Here is a 25,015-nt window from a genome sequence, read left to right as displayed (position 1 = left end):
TCGATGCTGGTCCCTGTGACAGCATCTCCAGATGCTCTTACAGAAAGTGGCTTGCTTGTTGCGGAATGGTTGCTAATCTTTAACCTTTTCTATGCCAGTTTAAATCTTTGGCTTTCATCTTATACTGCCATGCTTGTATAGGACAGTACCACTTATTTTAGGACCATATCACTGTTGCAGTGCTTTACTTCAGGCGATGCTTTGTTTCTTTAACCTCCCAGTGACAATAAATCCACGCCTTGGCAGGGATTCTCATTGCTAGTGTAAGGAGAAGATATTTTGCAAGATAGTGTTTTGGGGAGTGTGAAGGTGGTACAGGTGAGTTGCTACCTGGGCATATCTGAGAGTGGCTAGGAAGAACCTGGGTAGATGCCAGCATTTAAATATAGGTAAATGAAGTTGTGTGCTTAAATGAGCACGGACGTGTGTGGGAGCACAGATGGCAGATAGCATGGTGGCAAAGGCCTGTACAAAAACACAAAGACACTGGATGTAAACAGATAAAACTCCCTAGCTTTCTGTGTACTGGCATTCAGGTGGTTGAGTCATATGACTGTGACTTCTTAATTAGGGGCAACTAGACCTCAATCACCTTGTCTAGGTATCAGTGTTGTCTGCCAGGGAGAGAGTCTAGTACATCTTTATCTTTGTGTAGTTCTTCAGGAGTTTATAGGCTGGTCAAGTAGCCGCTATGTGTTCTCTGAACATGCATTTGAACAGTGTAGTGCCTATTACCTTTAAGCCTTTAATTCAATACAACTCTTCCACGAGGTGGGTTTTAAAAATGAACAACTGTCATGTTCTGATCAGGCTGTTAAAAAAGATGTCTAATAAAGTTTAAATTAGAAGTCAGATTAGTAGCAACCTTATTCAGGTGCTCAGGCTTTGAAATAAAGGTGTACTGTTCACTGCAAACAAGAAGTGTGGTCTTCTCTACAAAAAGGGGCACAGAAATATACAGTGTCACTTAAAATGCGCAGAGGTGTGTGCTAACCTTTTTGCACTGATTCTTTGAGAGAGACTGTGGTAGCTTTAAAACTGTATCTTACCTGCTTACTGTTTGATCTTCTCTTTCTCAGGGTAAACAGAATAGCTTCAGACCTCTCCAGGCTCTGTAACTGAGAGCAAATGACGTTGCTGTTCAATGGATTGTTTAGAGCTTAATTTTTCCCCTGTTCTTCAGGGAATTGGTGTCTCTGAGAAAATAATTGCATGCTTGATGAGGACAGAAGCTTTATTGCAGTGGTCCAACTATCTGAATACAATTGTGACACTATACGAGAAACTTCAAGCAAATGGCCCATTCAGAAACCTTATATAACCGTGGCAGGTTTGAGTTTCCAGCAGATTTGAGTTTGCCTTTTTGATTATCATCTGATGTGAGAGGAGGCTTAGAGTTTCAAGTTCACAATAAACCTATTCAGAGCAACTCTTTTATTAGCTTGAACAGTATCTGCAGAGTTCTCTTCATCTTTGGCTTTGCTAAAAGAAACTATTTAAACTTAACCAACAAGCAGAGATCCTGGAATTATGAGCAGAGTATCATTTTGTTTTGATAAGGCTGTCTATTACTTTGTGCTCTATTTGGAGTTCTTAAATAACCCCATTTATCACTTCTGCATCGTGGAACTTTTAGTACTGTTCCTTGCAACTTGCTTATTTTTTAAGACTTCAAATTACTTTTAACCCATTTACTGGGTTAAAAACTTTGTCCCTGGGCATTCCTGCCACAGACTCTGTCTGAAGCTGCAGGTATTGGATGTAAATTTTGGATTACATTAAATGTATATTATATATTATAAATATATTATATAAATTGTCCAGAGAAGGGCGACGAAGCTGGTGAGGGGTCTGGAGCACAAGTCTTATGAGGAGGAGCTGAGGGAACTGGGATTGTTTAGCCTGGAGAAGAGGAGGCTGAGGGGAGACCTTATTGCTCTCTATAATTACCTGAAAGGGGGTGGCAGAGAGGTGGGTGTTGGTCTCTGGTCTCTCCTCTCTAGTGAGAGGACAAGAGGAAATGGCCTCAAGTTGCGCCAGGGGAGGTTCAGGCTGGATATCAGGAAAAATTTCTTTACTGAGGGAGTGGTGAGACGCTGGAACAGGCTGCCCAGGGAAGTGGTGGAGTCACCATCCCTGGAGGCGTTCAAGGAACGTGTGGATGTGGCATTGTGGGACATGATCTAGTGGGCATGGTGGTGGTTGATGGTTGGACTTGATGACCTTACAGGTCTTTTCCAACCGTAGTGATTCTATGATTCTGTATAGCCTTTTTCCCTACCCTTATGTGCAGTTCAGCATAACAGGAACAACAGAATGAAGTACTGACAGGTGGGAGAAGGTTGGAGTTGGAAGAGCAGGTTTTTTCTGTGTGTTTTAAGGGGAAAGTTGAGGTTTTGCAACTTCGGGATCCTGTTGGGAATTTTTTTTTTTGGAAGTGCTTAAAACAGAAAACAAGCTGGTTTTGCTCCCCTATTTTCTTCTTGTAGACTGAAGTCTTTCCTGTTGATTGTGGGATGCACTGTAGTTGTTCTCCCATGCCCTCATTGCTCCCAGGCTGGTGGACTTCTACACGCTCTCTTTCAGGCAGCTCCTGGGGATAACTTTGAAACTCTAGTGACTGTACATTGTGGCTCTTGGCTTATACATGTGAAATCTCACACAGTACTGCAGAGCTGAACATGCTCAATAGCTTCGGGAGAAGTTCTGATAGCGTGCATTCTACTTCAGAAATCTCTCTCAGAGTTGAAACAAATGGAGATATTTAAGCTTTTTAAGTGTGAGTGTCACTGAGAGGTGTTTCAGTGCAGGTTCCAGGACTGTACCTTGGAATCTCCTGCCATAGTTCCAGAGTTTGAAAGTTTGTCGTCTTTTGAAATACGCCTGTTCATTTCCATTTTGTCTGAGAGAGAGTACTGACTTCTATCATGTGAGATTCTTTTAACAAATGGAGACCAGGTCTTATTCCTCCATACTGTGTTATCTCTGTGTGTGAGTAGAAGCCTGTATTTTAGACAAAGCAGAATCATTTGTTTTGTGTTAAATCTCCTGTGGTGTGTGGTGGTCCATCTTCTGCTATAGAGAAACTCTTGGGCTTTCTATTTCTTTATATGTGGGAAGGTACTTTTGTGTTATGGCTCACCAGTAGATCTAGTCTGATTAAAACAGATGGTTTGTGCTGAGTTCCTAGGTGTCAAGGTGGGATCGGTGAAGTCTGAAATACATGGATAAATACTGTTGAACTAGAAGACTTCTAATACTGATTTTTGGTTTTATTCCAGGAATGTACTCCAGAGAACCTGGAACTGAAAAAGAAGATTTTTGGTCAGTTAGATCTTATTGTTGCTGACAACGTTATCTTGAGCAGTTCGTCCTCTTGTCTCTTACCCAGCAAATTGTTCACTGGCCTTAAACATGTTAAGCAGTGTATTGTGTCACATCCTGTAAGTATGATGCCATGTTCTGTCTTTGTTGTAGTACAGGTGTTTAACGAAACTGCATCCCAAACTCTCCCCTGCAGACTGAGAGATATAGAAGGATATTTGGAGTGCTTGTGTGCCATTGTTAGTGTGCAGGGGCCTGACTTACCAGAAAAGCTTTAGTTTGGTCATTCTGTGAGCAGCAGCATCTACTAAATTGAGAGGATGTATGCATGTCTCATACTGTTGGCTCAAGATATGTTCTGTGTAAGCTGTTGTGCTCGTATTGTTGTGTGTTACTCAAACTACTGGTACTCAAAATGTAGGAATTCTGTGTTTCGAAGACAAACCTATGAAATTCCCTACTTTATTCTTGTGGCATCGTTACTCTTTACTAGTATCCTTTTTCAGCTGCTGTTGGGTAACAGTAAAGATCCAAACAGTGAGCTGCATGTGCTTGTCAGGTAATGTTCACGGAAGATGGAAGCTTTTGACTCTGCTTTCCTCAGACTTCTGATGTAGAAGCAGTATACTTGAAGAGGAAGAGGAAAAGCAGGTGGATGAAACGGAACAAATTGTACTTGGAGCTGACTTTGCATGCTTTGTGACCAGCTGGGACAGGGCAGTGATGCAGAAATGGCATGACTAGCGGTGGTAGCAGAACCTGCTGAAGAGGACCTGTGAGCCTCTGTAGAGGTCTATGTGGGGCTGCCAGACAGCAGTTTATCACATCTCTCCTCAGCATGAAAGAGCATTTTATCTTGATCACGGGGATTCTTACTGCTTCTGTTTTCCACTACTCAATAGCTGATGAATTTGTTAGCCTAATGTTAGTCTGGTGTTTGACAGATCAGTTAAGAGGACTGTTGTTAGGAAGGTTTGCAGTATCTGGAGAAATGTACTGCTCTGTTGTCTGCAATTTGGTAACTACATGTTGTCTCTCTTCACTGCGTAAAGCAAATGTCAGTTCCCTGGGCATGCTCAAAAGTGGCAGTGTGAACACAAAAATACAGTACTACTTTACTGTAATGTCTCTACAGCTACTTGTAGCCTAATGCTACAGTGTCAAAGCATTTGGTCAATGCCTTTGTGACACCTCTCCACCACCACCATTGTGCTTTGGGGTGACTGGGAAGCAAAAGGAACAAAAGGATTGGTTTCTTTCTGCATAATTAGTCTTCATCGCCTTTTTAACTAAGAAAAAAAGTCAGACTTCAAAGTGTGTATCTGTGCCTAGGTTTAGCCTTTCTCCAGTCTGAAATTCAGTAGTTACTTATCTCATATTTCCAGGGTTGTAACTTGCTGTAGTGCAAGAGAAGAGATAATGTATCTTCTAGACTACTGTATTAAGTAACTATAGCTATGATTTTTTTAACCAATTCTTGGGCTTTTGCCTATTCTCTGACTGTTTGTCAGTCTTTGATTTTACATTACTCTTTCTTACTGTTTTCCCAAGTTGGTCTGTACCAGTTGACTTGTTTAGTCTGAGCTGCAGTCTTTATAGGAGCCGCTTCTGAAACCAGGTTTTATCAGGCCTGGAAAGGTAGCTAGTGCCTGTGTAAACATTTTCTAGGTTGCTGTTGTAAGGATATATGTATTTTCCAAAGCAAATACTCTGGAGTGCCTTAAAATGTCTAATTGTTCTGAAATGGCTGTGTAATCCAACTGAGACTATTTTCTTAGTAATTTCATCTTTGCTCAAAGGGAAGTGTACTGGAGAAACGGTGAGCCAGTGTACACTTCCAGGGGCTTTTCTGCATCTGTTATATCAGGAAACATGCTTGCTTTGTACTAGTTGTTGGCTTTGGGGTTGGTTTTTTTTTTTTTTTGTTTTAACCATGGCCTTACTAACATCTTGAACACAACAGTAGGACATGGGGAATGGTGGCTGCAGGAGGCAAGCAGCTCTGGAAGACACTGTGAAAACAGAAAGTGTGGAATTTGATATACAAGAAAAATTAAAAGCAAAAGTTGTAAAGCGTCTGGCTCAGGTGAGCGTGTTGAGGAGAAATTAAATGCCCAAAGGGCAGAAGGAGCTCATCCCTTTGCTTAACATAGCAATAGGTTCAGTAATTAGAAAAAATAAATGAAATCTCGTAGCACAGCTATATGACAGAAATGCATGCAGTACTTGTAGGTACAGCTGTTCTCTGCAAGCAGTTTCAGGGAGTGTATCAGTAGAGGTCTTCCGCAGAGCGGTTCATTTCTCATGTACTGTATAAGCCTGCTAGGTCACACAGCTAGAAATATGGCGCTAGAGGGGACTGTATGCTCTTGAGTGAAGTCTGTTGCTGTACAGGAAACTAAGTAATCAAATCACCTTAAAAATGTATTAAGCTCTATCTATCAGATTTTTTTTTTTAAACTCCACTACTCCTATTGGAAGTTGTCTTCTAATTTTTGTTCCAATCATTATTAACATTAATTTGATGTTTGTTGGTAGCTTTTGTGTAGCTTAATTCTTTCTCTGTGTTTACTTTGTCATATCCTTTCTTAGCTTTCATTTTGTTGGGCTGAGTAGTGTAAGCTCTTCTGCTCCCTGAAGAAAGCCTTTGCATTCCCCTTCTCATTTTTAGAAACCTTCCCCTGCCCCCAATTTCATCCACGTTCTGCCACTTTCAGTTTTTACCAACATCTATTTATTATCTCACTCCTCAAAAATTGTATTCCGAAGTCTCCTCACTGTGCTCATGAACGCACCCGTATACTCTCCGTGCCAAGTTAATGAAACAGAATATTTCAATAAGATGACTGTCAACACTAATCGTGGAAGAAATTTATAATAAGCTCAGTCTCTGTCAGCAATTAACTTGTCCTCTTCCTGATTGGAACCTGTGATATACTTAAGGGTTAGAAGAGCCTTCAGAAAACGTCTTGGTGCTTGCAGTGGTTTGGGTCTTGCTAAATTGCCTGGCACCACACCTGCAATGGTGTCCATCACACCATTCTCAGCGTTGGTGGTGGCACTGCCGAAGAGACCGATGTGAGAAAAGTTATGTTGGAACACAAGGCACTTTAAAGTGGATGAAGTAAGTGTGTTACATCAGTAGCTAGAGCAGGCGTAGCCTACAACAGGTTATGCGTTGGTCAGACCCTATAGTAAAAGGAGCCATGTAAGTACTGAAAAGAAAGAACATACAGAGAGGAAAGACCACTTGTGCATTGCTGTGACTAAATCTTGTACTTGGATTTGCATGAGCACAGTTAAGAGCAGTTGACTATAAGGGAGGATGGTGAAAGAATTAGTACTTAATTACCATCCTTTAAATGTCAGGGTTATTTCTGGTAGTAATTTATGATATGTTAGGTCCTTCTATTGCCTGGAAACTAGACCGAGAGCTGAGTTTAACACCCTGAGAATATGGCTGAAGGACTGCTGCTTTTGGGAAGAGCATGCAGGCAGTGTTACTGCCTGTAACACTATGACCTGAAGAAATTTTAGCTGTTTCTAGGATGTTCTTTAGAATTTTTTGTTTATTACTTCAAAAATACATTACACAAAGGTCTTGACTTGATGGGAAATTACATTTGGGAAGAGTCAGAGAGAGGTAATTTTTTTTTTTTTTTAAAGTAGGTACAGTGTTTGAAGGTAACCTGTTCTGCAACTTTTTCAAAGTATGTTTTGTGTGATATCTTATTCTGTTTAGCATATATTTACAGGCTTGGCCCAGTAGCAGCTTATCTATTAAGTGTTACACCTTACAGGTGGTGTTTAGCAACAATTTTGTTATAAAGTTCCTGAATATCTGAAAAGGAAATGCCTTGCTTCATTTGGAAATACAGGTGGTGGACGTACGTCTTACAACAAGAAACAGCCTGAATATTGAGAAAACATCAGTTACTCAAGTCAGTATAAAGTCTTCTAGTACTGTTTGAGTGCTGTCATCTTTAGTGTAGCTCCAGGAACTTTGCTGGGGTTAAACAAAGTTAGATTTAATTTGAATTAATACACCAGCTTTTATTGGATTGGTGAAGTATTTCATGGTCTGAAGAGCAGGCTTACTGTGTTCACTGGAAAATAGCCATGCTATTAGCAAGTTATAAAGATGCCTTATATTAACTCGTTCTGTTAATCTGTTGATAGTTGACATTCTTCTTTTGTGTTTCTTCTTGAGGTAAATCCACCTTACTTTGTGCCGTTGGTTGAAATTGTTCCTCATCCAGAAACAGATCCTTCTACTACCGAGAGAACATATGCCCTGATGAAGAAGATCGGTCAATCTCCTGTCAAACTAAACAGAGAAATTGAGGGTTTTGTTCTGAATCGGCTCCAGTATGCAGTGATAAGTGAAGCCTGGAGACTTGTGGGTGTATGTATATGTTTTTTTCCAATTTCTACACACACACTCTGCCAGTTTTGTAGATGTGACAAGTGAGATTGTATATTTAAATTTCCTATAAATTTGTGTCATCTTTGTTAAACTGTCCCTTATGAACAGGAAATATATATTAACATGTAAATTAAAAACAGTAAGAAGTGATGTCAGTTATAAATAGCAAAGACTGAGAAAAACAAAGTAATATGATCCTAACAACTATCCTTTATCCTGCTTTCTTTTCAGAATACTATCTTTTTAGGGACAATCAATAATCTTAATAGCACAGAAATCAGTATTTTGATTTTTCTTTTTTCTAGGTTGTCTCATAATCTCCTGTTGTTTTCTGAATGTTGCTGGCCTACTGTACAGTGGTTATGAAAATAACATTTTAAATGGTTTTCTCTTTGGCCTTTCAGGAATTGCACTCATAGGTTCAACAGTTATCTGATACTTGTAGTTAAAGACAGATTTCTCCTCCTCCTGCCCATTCAGACTTCTAGCTGAGAATCATTTGTTTGTGCCCCTTCAGCTTTTCCCACACTTACCTGTTCTATGCTGCAAAGTCTGATCTTTCATCAGGAAGAGATGAATTATGAGTCTATTGCTATTCTGTTGAGAAGAGATTCAACTGGGCTTGAGTAGGGCTTACTTTTTTGTCATGGAGGGTGTTTTGATTTTTCAAGCTGTTTAAAACAACCATGCACACAAGTACAGGTAAAGACCTTAAAACTGAGGTAATATTAATGTATTGTAGACAAAGCAACTCTTTTTCTAAAGCAGTATCTAAACATAGTTGCTGAACTGATTTTTGCTTACCTCTTGTTAGCTTACATAGCAACACAATACAACAATATAAAGGAGGTGGTGAATAATAATAAGTAAACCAATATTGTTAGGAAGGAACTGATCTTCTACTGGAGAAGTTTCTTTAAAGAAACAGTTTCTGTTATTAAAAAAGTTAATGCAAAATCTTAAGTATATGATAAGAAAAACCCCTTCAGAAAGCTGTAATCATGTTGAAAGACACAGGATAGAAAGGATAGTAACCTCTAAATATTTTTTTAAACCCTAATAATCCTGGATGAAAAAAAGATTTTTGAGAATAAAAATGTAAAAATGTAAAAATGACTACTAAAAAATGTGAACAAGGAAGGTAAGTTCATGGTGAGAAAGCTAACTGAACTCAAATGTTCGCTGTTAAGGAGTTCCCACACTGTAACCTTTCCTTGAAAGAAAGGGATCTGATGGAGAAGTAGAACAAGTCATGCTAAGAACAAGATTTTTGGAGCAGGAAGGAGTAAACGAGTAATGGCAGACTGTGAAGGAGAAATGGAACTTATCTAAGAATCCCAAAACTCTAATATGAACTTGATGAAATACTGATTTAAGCACCTTTTTACACACAAACTAGCATAATACTGCAGAAATGGAAGTTAATACTTATGTCTGAGTTCTTTTAAAATAGTTCAAAGCGTCGTTGGGAAACTGTGGACGAGTAATTCTGATAATGCGTAGGCATATTGATACAATACCCTTGGTCAGCACAGGTATCTGAGGAAGTAATGCCTCAAAAATCTAGTAGGATTCTTTCATGTCTGAAAGGCATAAACTGAATTGTGGAAGTTGCTGCCATAGAAACCTAGGATGCTAAAAATATGAATGGGTTCAAGGAGCATTTAGACACATTCATGTTGGAGGAAGACCATACAGAAGCAACCTCCAGCTGCCAAAGTCTCAAAGACTGGACTGCTGGGAGCTGAGGCAGTACATATCATTGAAAGTATCACTCTGTATTTGGCGTTCAGTTAGGGAAAGAGTGCAAGAACACTTCATATGCTACTATTGGAAAAGAGGTATTGATTTGAGGTGACCTTTAGTATGAACCTGTATGGATGCTTTTTGTGTGGGCAGTGGTATATGAGTAGTAACAAAATAGTGCTTGAAGCACTGACAGAAGATGAAACTTGCTTTCCTTGTGCATCATTGAAGTTTCCAAGTTGTTCTGTTTTTTTGTATAATTTTATTGCATTTCAGGCAAATACACTTTTAAACTGTAACAACTTTGGCTGTTATTTCCATTTCAAAAGCCTGGACAAATACCAGCTATCAAAGGTGTATAGTTTCAGCTGTGTGACTTCAGGCTACACGCTGCCTTTGATGGGAGGAGAATCATTACAGATAGGTGAGAACTGCAGGCCTGGGGCAGTTTCTGTGTTTCTACTGTTGTGCTGCCAACTTAGTCATTTTTATTGCAAGTCGTGTTCTTTTAGTGTTTCAAAGTGGGGAATAATACTTGTTGCTTATGATTAAGTCACTTTTCAGTCCTTATTGTTGAAAATGTCAGCCTCCCCGACTCTCAATCTTTTGAGAGGCTCCTAAAAATCAAGTTTTACTCATATTGATCCCTTCTGGTAACAAAAGTTTTCCCTACCCTAAGAAGCACTGGGGGTGGAAGATAAACTACGAATATTAGGAGGAGGGACATATTAATAAAGCATTCTTGTCCAAAATGACCACACTATTAATCCTTTCGTGGTTAGATATGTAAATTGTGTGTATTGGATGAGGCAATCCAAGTCAGCTTGGATGCAGAACACAGACATTCTTACGAAATTACTTACGAATGCTGTGGTATTTTGATGCTAATAATTGTATATTGCTTTTGACTATTGTAAAAGAACAATGAGACAGAACCATAAAACAGAATTTCAAGCTTACTTGTTTTATTAGTGGTTGTAAAGGTCTGAACAAGTATCTTCGTATGCCTACAGTTACATGTCGTAAACTGATCAGTGGCCCTACTTCTGTTAGAAGTTTTCATTAATTTTAATATGGTAAGTGCTTGAGAAAAATCTGTGTTGTTGCTGGAGGATTGTTGTATTTGCCCTGCAGTGTATCAGTTCTTTGCCACATAACAAGGACATAAATATTCCAGATATAAAAACTATGTGTGAACCAGGAGAGAAACATAGCAGCAGTCTCCAAGTGTTTTGAAGCCACTTGAAATGATCTTAAATCAGGGCCTTTATGTAAACAACTATCTGGTTTTTTTGAGGACTTTGAGATGCAAGCTTGAAAGTTCTCATCTGCGTCCTCGCCTCAAAAATATTTATAGTAATGTCAGGGGAGTGATCTTACACATGCACATGTGTGCACATACCATGAAAGTCAAAGTTCAGAAGCTCAGATACCTTTATATGGACAGTCTTTTTTTTTGGTCAGTTTTGCTTATTTCATTCAAGAAATTGTGGAAACTTCTCTGGTAGAAGTATTAATGTACTGTTAAAAAAGGCATTGGTGGTAGAACAGATATGCAGGTACAGCTGTACTAACAACATTTATCTGGAAAACTTTATCACAAATGGACTGAGCAGCTTGCAGGATAAATTTTAATTCCCAAATGTAGCTTGGCAACTGACAACCTACCAGTCTCTTTCTTTTCTTTAGCAGTGCTGTGTTGGGATGTGCAGTGGGTGAGGATGGGACAGGGATCATACGACAGGAGAAGGGCTCTTATACAGAGCGTGAACATGAACATAGGGCTGTATAGAAAGCAATGTGGTAAATATAGCTGCTTGCTGGATGATGTGTGGGGCTCACCAACTTCTGCCATGTGGGTCCAAGAGTAGGAGAGGCTATCACACAGCCAAAAATCTGAGGTAAGGCCCTGCCAGCAGGCTGGGTTCAGGCTCAGACTCCACATGGTGCTCAGATTGCACATAGGCGTGGATGCTGGAGCAGAGAGAGAAGCATAGTTCGGGGCAAAGTGATGAAAATAGCAACAAGAAGCCTGGGTATTGGGATACAGTTTCTCTTTGCCAAAAGTGCTGGGGTCCCCAGGAGCACACACAGGGAGGCTGGGATTTTGAAACTGAGCACAAAATGAGTCCTGTGAATGCAGGACTGCGCCAAATGTGGGAGTGAGAAGTATGGAGTTAAAGTGGTGAAAAATTAGGAGGCCTTAAGGTTGAGATCCTGATTTGTAGGAAAGCAGGAGAATGAAAACTCATTTGGAGACATACAATTGGGTGCTGAGAACTTTGGCCATGTGGATAATTAGGAACACGGACTTAAGGATGCAGAAGTTTGACTTTACAAGAACTTAGAAGCAAAGACCGTAGTTTCATTTATGGTCCTAAAAGAAGGAATTCAAGCAAGTGCTCCCTTTGAGGCAGGAGTGCCACAATGTTTTGTTTTGGATCCGAGTTAGTCTTCTGTGTGACAAGATGTCTTTTTGAACGTTGTTTTGACTTGCAAGTCACGAGTATGTGGGCAATGCAGGTGTTTGTGGCAGGAACTTTTTGCATCAGTTATCTCTGTTTCCTTGTTGTCGTGGTTTAAGCCCAGCCGGCAACTAAGCACCACACAGCCGCTCACTCACTCCCCCCCGGTGGGATGGGGGAGAGAATCGGAAGAGTAAAAGTGAGAAAACTCATGGATTGAGATAAAGACAGTTTAATAGGTAAAGCAAAAGCCACGCAGGCAAGCAAAGCAAAGCAAGGAATTCATTCACCACTTCCCATCGGCAGGCAGGTGTTCAGCCATTTCCAGGAAAGCAGGGCCCCATCATGCGTAACGGTTACTTGGGAAGACAAACGCCATCACTCCAAACGTCCCCCACTTCCTTCTTCTTCCCCCAGCTTTATATGCTGAGCATGACATCATATGGTATGGAATATCCCTTTGGTCAGTTGGGGTCAGCTGTCCCGGCTGTGTCCCCCTCCCAACCCCTTGTGCACCCCCAGCCTACTCGCTGGTGGGGTGATGTGAGAAGCAGAAAAGGCCTTGACTCTGTGTAAGCCCTGCTCAGCAGTAACTAAAACATCCCTGTGTCATCAACACTGTTTTCAGCACAAATCCAAAACACAGCCCCATACTAGCTACTATGAAGAAAATTAACTCTATCCCAGCCAAATCCAGGATACTTGTGCTCCCTATTTCTTCCATGAAAATGCAGATGCTGGGAATGTTCCAGTCTGTTTCTTTAAGGTCATGAATCTGAGAACTTTCTGTAGGACCACATAGCATGTGAGAGTTTGCCATGTTGTAGGTTTCTTATTTATGTTTTTAACTCTAAGGTCTCTGGTAGAAGTGTTGGAAAGCTGATTATGATGACAGTAAAAGGTGTACTGTGAGATATTGAGGTTGAAGATCCTTATTCCTCTCTTCTCAACCCTAGATTTTGATATTACAAGTTTGGAACCATTAGAATAATCTGTAGCCAGTAATGGGAAAAATACCTCAAACAGCTTTCTCTGTTATTCCCTGTTACCATTTATTTACTTTCTCATACCTCCATGGACAGTTGTCACTGGTATATCTGATTTTGTTCATAATTCCTTGGAGCAGAGACTTACTACCTTTATTTACTTGGGAAGCACTCTGCGCACTGCTGACACTATTATTTTTGTACTTTTACCAGTACCAATACATTCTATAGTAGCTTGGGATTATGTTGCAAAAGAGTTAGTTAACTAGCTTAACTTGGTCTTGTTCTGAATGTAAAGTTTTAGTTGACTTCATCCAGAAAATAACAACCAGACAGTTTGACCAACACTTTAGATCAGAAGTCTCAAACCTTACTCTGAACATCTAGGACTGTCCTTTTACTGTGGATTACTGAGTGGAAGCTTATGTTTGTGAAGTATTTTTCTAAGCATCACCTGAAATTTGCGTGAAATACAGCAGCAGAGATAATGAGGAGAGCATGGCAGTTTTTCAGCCCTCATCTAATTTTAGGAGTTTCAGCTGCTTTTAAGAACCTGCTAAAACTATTTTGTGTGTTGGATCATATGATGTGTCTTCAGAGTCTGTATTTTCCTTTGTATAAGTTTTTGATACTTAATGTTTTTTTTTGTTCTTTAAAAGTGGGTTTTCTTTTAGGTTATAGTCATTGTAAAAGACAAGAAGAATGGGCAGTCCTGCCACATTTCTTAATCTTTTGGAAAATAAACAGTCATGGTTTGGCTGTGTGTCTGTTTTTTAGTTCATTGTCACAGCTATCAAGTGCATTGTCTTCAGTCCCTGATTTGTGTACCTCTGTCTTCTCAGGTGACTAGCATGTCAGTCCTTAAATGCTGGCAAGACTTTTTAAATTCCAAATTCCTTATTATTAATAATTGTATTATAGTGTTATCCAGAGGACCTTTCCAAAAGATCAAAGATAAGGTAGAGGGTTCAACATCTAGTTACAGTGCCCCATAAAAGGGGGCTGTCATAAAAGGAAGTTTAAAGGGCCAGAGAGAAAAATAGTGTTGATAGTAAGTGTTTCTTACAGGGTGAGGTGAGTAAGGGTGCCATGGAAGAAGGAAGATAAAGTCCAGTAAAGTAAGGAGGGGTGAAGTGTGTAGGACAACAAGTTTCTCAAACGTGATGAAATGGAAAGAAATGGAGCTGGTAGAGGGATCTAGGAGAAAAGTCATATGTTCAAAATGACAGGACTGGAAAAAGATCACATGAGGGTGTGGATTGAAGTGACTTGATTAAAGTGATAGTGAAGAGAAGGGTGTAACAAGTGCTGCTGAGAGAGAATGCATATATTAGTGGCGATCAGAAAAAAATACTGGATTTCAAAGATAGAGAGGGTGAAGTGCCAGATTTGGAGACAGAAGGTATGTGGCTTGGGAGGGAGTAGAGTCCAAAATAACTCTATAGACAGACTGGAGTGAGTAGGAGAACGTGATAAATTGGTAGTATCAGAAAAAGTAAGATTGTATTTTTGGCCATGTCACATTTAATATGATTACAAACCAAGTCAGTGACAGAAATTGCGATGTGGGTGTGACTCACAGATGTAAAGACTTGATTAAAACCAGGCAGGTTGGGTCAGGGCCTAAAGGTGGAGACTGCAGAACTGCCACACGTTTTTGGAAAGGAGAAAAGGGTCCCTGCATAGTGAGAAGCACTAAAAAAATACCGAAGGAGCATTAGGGCAATACTGTGGCATCACAGGAGATTAAAATCTCCAGGAAGATGAAACTGTGGTATGTAAGTGGTGTCTTAAGAAGCGTGGAGGATCCTGAGCTAGTCTAGATCTTGAAGTTTGACTGGCCATTGGGGTCACTGAGGATTTTGGTGGGATTTATTTTAAATTAAGATCTTAATTCTGTAGCTGTGAAAGCTTCTGGTGAACTCTAACACACTTCCTCTTCCCTCTGACAAATGCTTGAGGGGAAGGCTTACAGGAAGGGTTACCCACGATGAAGAGGATGAAAAATACCCTTGGGAAGATTGTTTCACACCTAGACTTAATGAAACTGGGTTGGAACTCTTTCTTGTTTACTTCTTAGTATAAACACTGATCCTTGTGGAAGACACCTTTCTGACCCTGCACCCACCCTGCTGAATCATTCAATCAATTTATGATCTCCTTAACATAAGTGGGAGTAGGGTTATTCCCTAGGGGAAGACAGTCTAACTTGTTTCTCATTTACGTGTTTTTCATTTCTGAAAAGAAAAAGTAAGCTTTTCTGTAAGAGGATCTATGTGACGAGAAACTGAGCTCACATGTATAGAATAATATACCCCTCAACTGGAGGGATCTGTCATGTTTCCCTTCTGGTAGCAGCAATTTTTGCCTTTTAGCAGTTGTAACCATAAAATTACAGCTATAGTCAAAAGGCCAAGAGCAAAGCACTCATCTCATGATTCTGAGGGCACCTGGTCTTCAAACATCAATACAGAAGTTGAGGACTATGGTATCAAAAGAAATAAATCAGTTTTTAATTTGAAAATTAACTTGCAATGATTCTGAAGTGTTTCAAGTGCCTGTTAACTCTTTAACGTTATGTTAACAGTTTTTAACTGCTGCTGTGGTTCAAATGCATGGTTGGAACTTGTGGTTAATCTTTTGTCCACAAATCCATGTCAACCAGAGGGGAAAAAAAGAAAATCACTCATCAAGCACAGCTTACCAGCATAACTCATTGTTTGGATGCAGCACTTACAATAGGAGAGCTCCTTTGTTGACTTTGCTGATGTCATTCAGAGAAGTTGTGTTGCTGTGGCAGGGGAAAAAACTTTTACGGAATGTATGGTGCCTGTGTTAGTTAAACTGATGGTGGTTCTGTAATGTGAACGCTGTCTTTATGCAGACCTTCCTGTCTGCCTCTCGTTGAGTTACTTTAGCATGCCTATGCCTTACCTTTAAGTTGAAGAAAATAATGCTTCCTTATCCCTGCCATTTTATGTCTAATTAAATTGTTACCAGAGCTGTGTGTTCCATATTTGGTATGTAGACCTTAATAATTACATTGTCATTTCATTTTCAAGAGGGAGTTCAAAAGCCACCTGCAACAGGGATTCAGCCAGGCTTATTTTTCATAGGAGTAATGCCTACGAACAGGTCGAGACTTGAGGTTGAGTCTTATAAAAGGCTCTGTTTAAGCCTGAGATAATGAAACTTGATGTCTGTGGCCAGCTGTAGAAGTTATGTTGGTCCTTGGCTTACTATTTTCTTTTAAAGTAACAGCAGATGATGTAGTTGATGAACATAAGGAAGACACTGTGGGTGGGATTCAACTTGCTTAAGATGGGATTTCTACAATGTAGACATTGACGTCCAAGCTCCTTAGTCATCTTTCAGTCAGTGAGGAGAATGAGGCCCTTTTAGGACACAACTCACCTTACCTATTCTAGACGCCTGCTTTAGGATGATGATTTATTTTTTTTTCTCCTTAGTGATTATAAAGAGAGTCTAGATGTCTAGCTCAGATGTCAGTGACGACAGCAGGTCAGGAGAGCTGTCCTGGACACTCGTAACTCTAGCCAATCACTGTGATACGAAGGAGAATTCAGACAGGGCCCTGCGAGAGGGAAGGTTAACAGAAAAAGACCTGTCTTTGGCCAAGCAGATAAGTATACATACTTGTATTCTGCGGCTCAAAGGGGCTCGTAGAGAAAGAGGCCCTGAGTAGGGAGAGCACATCAAGGTAGGGTGAGAAGACAAATTAGAAGCAGTTCAGCATCTCTTCCACCTTCTTAACCAGAAGAAAATGTTTTTATGTCTCTGGGAATAAAGAGGACAAGTTCATGAAACCAAGCTTTATCTGATGGAAGTGGTTAGAACAGGTCTTAGTTCATTCATATCTTTCTGGTAGGTGGAAAACATATAATAAATATTATTCTTCTCAAGTAAATCTGTAAGGTAATGAACTGTAATTTTTTTTTTTAACAAGCCTTCCTGTGCTTGCCCTAACCTGATGGGTGTGTTGGCTTTCTTGTAAGTGCTACCATGGGGGTGGAATAGCAGTGCTTAACTTTTAAAAGGAGAAATACTTCATTTTGCATGTTCCGTATCCTGCCAGCTCTGAGACGTGAGACTGGCAATGAACTCAAGAACCTGGGCAGGTTGAATGTTCAATGAGTTTTGTGGGAGGGAGTGGCAGTTGCATTGCCTGCATGTTTGGTCCCAGCCTTGTTTGCAGGTGGCCTCAGGGGTTCTACCCACTGCTGCATCCCCATTCTTCCATTTGTGACTCTGCCCCAAAATCTAGAACTAAGAGAATATGAAGGGAGGTGTAAGATTTAGCCAAAACTCCTGCATTTAGAAGGGCTGGTGTAGTACTTGGATTTGATATAAACTCTTTGGCTCATGTGCTGTTAAGAGTGTCACATTTCTCTGTGTTCTCTGATTCTCAGTTTCTGAGAAAAAAGTATATTGGTTAACGTAAACTGCTCAATTTAGTTTTAATACATGAATTATTGTAAGTAGTAAGTATCAGGCAAACTAATATGTACAAATAGTACATAGTGTATGAAAAAGTGTATTTATAAATTTAAAAATAAGATACTGTCAAAATGTATCAAAGTGTATTTGGATTATGAAGTACAGCAATCTTAGAGATGTGAATGAGTGTTTATACTGAGCCATAGGAAGGCTTGCGTAATAGACGGACATTTCTGGCAAACAGTTGTGTTTCCTGTTTGCAGGCTAACTGCTACTTCTAGCCTTAGTTTTTATTGCTTCTTTAATTTTTTAATTATATACAAAAAGCAGGCAATTTTGCATTAAAACGAAACATTCCCAAATCTTACTTCCTGTTCTACTTTTGCTACTTAGGAAGGAGTAATATCACCTACTGATCTAGACCTTGTGATGTCTGATGGATTGGGAATGCGATATGCATTTATTGGACCTCTGGAAACCATGCATCTTAATGCAGAAGGTAGGTAGTTTAAAATGATATGGATATGAAGGGAAAGCTGACATTGCACAAGGGTCTGGAAATGTTATATAACAAACCAGGTTAGGATTGCTGCAACTATGACTTGGCTCTCTCTTTACTGTAATAAGGTTGTAGAGAGGTGGGTGCTGGTCTCTTTTTCCTAAGCGACAAGTGATAGGACAAGAGGCAATGGCCACAAGTTGCATCAGGGGAAGTTTAGACTGGATATTAGGAAAAATTTCTTTACTGAAAGGGTTGTCAGACATTGGAACAGGCTGCCCCTGGAGGTGTTTAAAAGAGGTGTGGATGAGGTGCTTAGGGACATGGTTTAGTGGTGGACTTGGCAGTGTTAGGTTTACAGTTGGACTTGATGATCTTAAAGGTCTTTTCCAACCTAAAGAAATCTATGATTCTATGATAAGAAAAGGAAAATGTATCTAAGACTTGAGGTCGGATGGAAGGAAATGGATATTGACTATTCTATTGTAAGTGATCAGATGAAAGATGACAAACGATTGAAACACTAGCTGTGTACTTCATTTGTCCCAGTGCTTTGCAAACATTGCTGTAGCCATAGTTCAGGACTGTCTGAGTGTCAGGAAAAGAAAGTATTGAAAAAGTTCATCTGATAATCCAGTGTCAACAGAAACTAGCTTTCCGTAGATGAATACCTCCCCCCCACTGAATTTGTAGCAAAGGCTCAGTGTGAATATCACTGGAGCTGGCTTACTTTAAGCTGGTTTAGTGTGGCTGAGTGAAGTAAAATTTCTTCTGTCTGCAAACTACCGTGTAGACAAAGTTGACTTCACAGAGCAGTGAAGTAAAAGTTCAACATCTGTCTTGCATAATCAAGACAGATTTTTAGATGTTTTTGGAATAGTATACATGAATCCCAGCTAAATAAAAAGTTAATTGCATAAAATGAAATAAAAATTATGGATCAGGGTTACAAAGGTTTGAGCAATGAACTTAAAACATGAAAACTTCAAGAAGTGAGGATGAACTGAATACATTTTTAGCTCTTTGTATTATGGGCTGTATCTTTATGCTGGTTTTGTACGGTCCCTGACATGGTAGGCCCCTGCTTGATTACTGGATCTTTTAGGCACTGCTGCAATGCCTAATAATACAATAATAAAATAAAAATAAGAAACAAAGATCATAAAATATCAGTGTACAATTAGAAGTGTTATTTTATGTCTACTTGTTGGTTAGTTACTTGGCAGAAACTTATGTCTCTTAAGGCTGACTAAGCAATTTTGACATGAATGTGGATTTCTGGATCCTCCACAAGAGTTTGTCAGTTTGGATGTATATCAGTAAATTAAACATCACAAAGTGTTTGGTTTTGTGCATTGTTAGGTAAATAACATCCATCCTGTAAATAGAGGCACCTTCCTAAAAGTTTTCCTCTTCTGATCTATTAATATCTGACAGTTTCCAGTCCTCTCTAGTGATTTTAGACTTACTCAATAAAAACCATATACATTCTTTACATAGAACAGAACAGATGCACATAGTACCAGCCTTAAGCACAGCAATCTACCTGGAGTCTTGCAGGCCAGGGTTGTCCAGTCCTGCCCTTACCACTCCACTAAGCTGCCATGCCATCCTCTGCAGGAACCATCCATGCACAGGGTTTTCTGTCAGAGTAACTTGCTGAACTGCCTCTACTAAAACATAAAACCAAACCAAAATCCTTGTTAATACTAAAAAAAAATTAATCCATTTTAGAGATCAGATCATACTTGTGAATCTTTTTTTTTTTAATCCATGTTTTAGACTCCTTAATTCTAAAACAAGGTTTACTTGAGACAAATGGAATTGTATAAGTCATCTGGGTTGGTTTTGATGCTCTTCCTGGAGTGCCCTTTGGCATTTGATGTTCCATCATGATCCTGCTTAGCTTTCTTCCTCCCATCAGGAAGTAGTCATTGTTACAAAAACATTTCTGAAATTTCCCATCTCAAACCAGTTTTAGGTAACATATGCAACTGGTAGGTTGCTTATTCATGGCAGAGATTATCCAGCGTCTAGATTTAATGCTACCTTCTGTTAGGAATTTTAGGATTCCAGATCAGAGGAAGGAAAATTATAAAATATAATCCAAGAGACTGATAGAACAGAAGAGTAGTCTTGTGGTGGGCTTGCAAAATAAAAAACCAAAATATACCTGTAGAGTTATTTTAACATTACATAATATTCTCAATTAAAAATAACACACTTGTGGGCTGGGCCATTTACACAAAAGCACCTTGTTGGCTTGTTCAGTAACTTGGATCATGAGGAGTATTGCTTCACTCCCAATCTTGCATATGCATTGTCTCTGAGTCTAGAGCCGTTTATGTGTTGGCAGGCTGACTCAGGCTGTTGGTCTCATCAGAGACAGTTTAAATCAAAATTGCTGATGTCAGGACACATGATAGCTTATGGTCATAGTTCCGTACCAGCGCCAACTTCTCTTTGGTTGCCCAGTATTGCTTCACATAATATGGAATAGTATGCACCTCCTCTTGATTGCCCAGGACAATCTGCTCTGATGCATTGTACTAATAGTGTCTACTTTATTATCAGTGGAGGGAAATGGAGGTAGAGATAAGAATCCCCATCTATCCTGTTTGTTAGCCTGTCTAGCAGCTTCACCAACTTCACAGCAGCTGCCTTCCTTTACAGCCATAAAATATTAATTACCCACAATGTTAAACTCTCTGCTAATCAGTGAGGAAGGGTGTTGGGGATGCAGGAAGCATGTGAGAAAAATAGTGTTATTTTGTGGGAGATCCTGAAAGATGGAGAAGTCCCACCCCACCCCCCCCGTAAGGTTGATGTGATATTTTTGTTGGTTTTGAATAAAGAATATTATTCCCATGATTTTTTTGAGATAAGTGTTATTTCTTTCCCTGTGGGATATGTACATCAAGATCCTCCCGTGAACTTCTATGTGCTAATGCCAGGTTTCCCTCGTGTTAGTTCTTACCTCCTTTCCTCCATATTCATAAATGGTCCTATCAAAAGCTATTATTCAGGCCACTTTAGATTACCCATTAATCCATGCATGAATATTAGGATTTTTGAATATATGGCAGTGAGCCAACAGCCTTGAACATGGGATAAAATGACAGCATCAAGTCACTAAAAGGAGCAGAAGCAGGAACAGCCATTTGAGAACTGAATTGCAACAGACAGGAAGGAAACCCCTTTGGGGGGGAAAAAAAGCACATCCAAATTGCATAATATTATATTGTTGATTGCTGGTTTCAGTAAGTAAAATTAATGTTGATGTTAGTTTCAGTAAGCTCTGTCTTTTGAGTCTGTCATCTTAAGATTTCACATGGCAGTATCATAACAAATGCTGTTAAGTTTTTCCCAAGGAACACTGATAGACTTCACGAGAGTCATTTTACCAATTTACTTATTGTGGGATTACATCAGCAGACACAATGTCCCTCCTGTATGTGTACCTGGCTATCTGTGAATACACTTAAGATGACCCAGCCTCAGTAAGATTGTATCTCCTTGAATCGCTTGTTTCTTGAACTGTCAGCTCCTTTTAAGCCCTTGCAAAAAATCATCTGTAGAACCAGAGGCTAGACTATAATAATACTGTGTTTTACATGTTTGCAGCAAAAGTTCTTCATATATATTCTCAATCGCCTGTCTTAGATCAGCTACTTTAGTAGTGGGTTATTTAGTGAGCTATGCTTGGAATTTAATCTTGATCTAAACTGCTAATATTAGCAGAAGAGCTGGATAGGGGGAGGTTGAAGGATCTTTGTTGCTGTTTTCTCTCCTGCATTTGTAAAAACACCATTCCAGGATCATATTCTACCTATCACTCACTGTGGTATTTGTACAGGTGTCTACAGGAGTTGTGAGAAATTGGGGCTGAGGTATGGTCCCTATAACATAAGTGCGAATACCCGGTAAGCTAGGAATGAGCCTTCATGGTCAAAATTGTGTTTCTCTTACTGGAAGTGGGAATGCTTGCTTGTCTTAGAAGCACCTGCCAGGTGAATTGGTTTTGGATGATACGAGCAGAATGATTGTGCTATATGAAAAGCACAAAACATGAAAAGGAAGGGGGGCAGAATCATAAGCTATAGTTCAAAGGAAGGAAATTTTGTCTTGTCTGGCTAGGCAAAGCATAGCCAAGCATGGTTTTTAACAATTACTGTAAACAGGCATGCTGGCTGGTTCAAAAGTAGAGATTATTTTCATTGGTATGGCCTCTGCTTTAATGCTGCCATATAGGGAGCAAACCAAGCTTTAATGCCGTTCAGGAGCTTTTATACCACAAGCTAGTGAGCAGAAGGTGTGAGAATCTCTTAAGTTAAGGTAGTAAAATCTAAGAAAAGGAAGATTGCCTCAGTTTCTGTCCAACCCACATGTTATGTTTTAGGATAATAAAATATCTCAATTCAGGAATACTTGTAAGAGGGTACTACTGAGATGAAATATCACAGTGGTACATAATCATACAAAAACCTCTTCTTTCATGAACCCACCAGTTATTTCATACATGTTTACACACATTCAATTAACTTCCCAATAGGCTGAAGAAAGCAGTTTATAGTCCTTCTAGAACTGCTGTTTGCCTCTATACAGCTCCAGGGCTTTTCTGTATGAAAAAGTTTGTGTGCAGTAAGCAAAGGTGTGAATTTTTCCACATACTGGCTGCTGTGCACCAGTTTCCTTCTATGGACTCTTGGGTGTAAAGTGGTTCCCTCCACCTTCTGAAAGGAGCACATGACTTTGCACAGGAATTCTTCATGCTTTATTGCTCAGGTCATTATAGATGTGTCCTAAAGAACACATCTTGGTGCATCCTTCTCCCTTGTGCTAACAAAAGAATGTGTATGGTCACCAAGCGGCTCAGACTGAAACTGATCTAACAAAAGAAGTGGTTCATGTTAACTCAGTTTAATTCCTTGATCCAGCTCACAGCAGTCGTGCACAAATATTTGTGCATTGCTGTTGAGATGGTAACACAAGGACAGTGAGAATAAAACTTTTTATGGTGCTACCACTGTCTTAGGGTAGTCGAAAGTATTCATGCAACTACAGTCTAAGTGAATTCATATGGCAATTAATGCAGAGTAGCAAGTGTCCTCTGAATTCACACCCTAACTAAGAGCATGCATCTGTGTTCAGACACACCCTTGATGAAGATAGGATTACATTTAGAAAGTTTTCCTTGGAGCTGTAATGTCTAGAAATGTAATCCCTCTATCAGCAAAACAAAGAGGTTGGGACTTTTTTTTTGTCTGAACATAACCGAACCATGACCGATTCCTCCATGATGTTCCTGAAATACACCCCTTCTTTTCTGTTCTCATCCATACTCATCTTCAGTCTTACCAAGTGCAGCCTCTTCTCAGATTTTACCTGCTAAAATCAACCCCACCCCAGTCTTTTCAAATTGTTGATGCTGTTACATCAGTGGCTTGACCATCTCGCCTACTCTTTTTGAGTCATTACAGTATCTTATTATGCTGCTCATCAGGTTTGAAGTCATTAAGTTAATACTCAGTATTGTGAGGCACCCTCTGTCTTTGGCGTGTTCCCTGTCCTTGCCAGTAACACTTGCTCCTGTCTCTTGTTTTCTCTCACAAATATCTCAGTGCCTTCCTTGTTTTGCCCCATATGTAGTGTCCTTGCCAGACTGGTTTACCAAGTTTGCTTGCTTGCATCCTTCAGCCCTCATGCCTGTTGTCTTTCTTATGAAGAGGAAGGGGTGAGACTTAACATGCAAGAAGCTACTTGAAGATGCTTACATACTATAATGCATGAACATACTACATTTTATAGTCACGTTTTCCCTTCTTCTTTCCTATTACTCCCATCACCTTTATATTTATGAACCTCACTTGTGAAGAGGTCTTCTCAGGGCAGTGAAGCATTTTATGCGTGCTTCTAAGCTAAATATCTGTCCTGAGTTCCTTTTCCTTCATCAATGCCCTGTTCATCTTGATGAACAAATTCTTGTGGGACAGTTCGTTAGCTATTTTAAAAACTGCCTGGACTCTCATTGAAGCTAAATAAGCAGCAGCTTATTCTTCCTTTGTTGGTGGTATAAAGAGCCTTGTATTTTCTAGATACACATGGGCAGCTGAAGAGCCTTGAATCAATGCCCGCATCTAGCTTGTGATAACATGTTCCTGTAACTATACTGTACAAATGAGAAATGCTGGGTGGGTTTGGGACTTTCAAGATGGAGTATTCCCCTTTTCATTTCTATAATCCTCTATCCACTACTCCATTAGAACATTTTTGTTACTCATTCCTCTTCCACTCTCCGCCATAGTTGTAAACATGTGGTGGAAGGAAGATTCAGGGAACTCCTGCCTTCCCTGGAAGTATTTCTGTTCTGTGTTCCTTGTTCTCAGGTGTCTGCTGCAATATCTGCCTTCTCCCACAGTCCCTTCCCTCCAACATTGATGAGGTGAGTGTGCAAGAAAGATGGAAGTTTAGACAGGGAGCTAACAAACCATATAGACAAAAGGAAACTATCATCATTCCTGTGCTGTGAGTTGATTCCCCTCTTTCTCTGTCCCAGATGCATCTTGCATCATTCTTTTTCTCCAGTTGGAGATAGTGAGGCACAGTGTGGGCACAGCAAGTGGATGCAAGAAGAGATGTTGATTATTTTTAACAGCCTCATTTGCCATCTTGCTGTTTCTCCAGCTCCCCGGTGCTGCCCTGTCTGTCTCACACTGTTTACAGATGCTAATTCTTCCAGCTTAACCTGCTCCCTGGGCAGTATCAACAAGGATTATAGCTAAAGGGATTCTGTCATATTTGTTTTCCATCTTCTTGTCCCTATGCTTCAGTCAAGTGCTTTTCTCATCCACCTTTGCAATAGCCCTGACCTTTGAACTGAAGGACTCTTAAGTCTAAAGGCCTGGAGTCAAATATTTGCCAGTTTTGAGTTTGCAGTTGAAAAGCAAAGTGATTTTTCCAGCAATATTCCCCATTGCTCAAGTGCCTTCTTGAAGCTGGTAGCATAGGGTTGATCTTGATTACTTAAACCAAGTTAAAGATTGCACTAGTCTCCACTGACATTTCACACTGGGAGTGCTAACTTGAGTTAGCTATTTCGAAGTTATAATTT

General features: G+C 39.8%; 1 protein-coding gene across 3 annotated transcripts in view; it reads left to right on the top strand.

Annotated features, from left to right (window-relative positions):
* The window catches only part of CRYL1 (crystallin lambda 1), a 61,782-nt gene that overhangs the window by 25,500 nt on the left and 11,267 nt on the right, over positions 1-25,015 (top strand). For 2 of the 3 annotated variants that reach the window (XM_059817609.1, XM_059817603.1), the window contains exons 4-6: positions 3,282-3,443; positions 7,535-7,729; positions 17,799-17,904. In XM_059817609.1, coding sequence (XP_059673592.1) covers positions 3,282-3,443; positions 7,535-7,729; positions 17,799-17,904 — 463 coding nt within the window. The remainder of the gene's footprint in view (positions 1-3,281; positions 3,444-7,534; positions 7,730-17,798; positions 17,905-25,015) is intronic. The other variant, XM_059817617.1, reaches the window with a different exon arrangement.

This window comes from Gavia stellata, chromosome 1, assembly GCF_030936135.1.
Source record: "Gavia stellata isolate bGavSte3 chromosome 1, bGavSte3.hap2, whole genome shotgun sequence".
In the NCBI taxonomy this organism is placed as follows: domain Eukaryota; kingdom Metazoa; phylum Chordata; class Aves; order Gaviiformes; family Gaviidae; genus Gavia; species Gavia stellata.
Note: the sequence above shows the minus strand (reverse complement) of the source record. Positions and strands in the feature narration are given on the sequence as shown.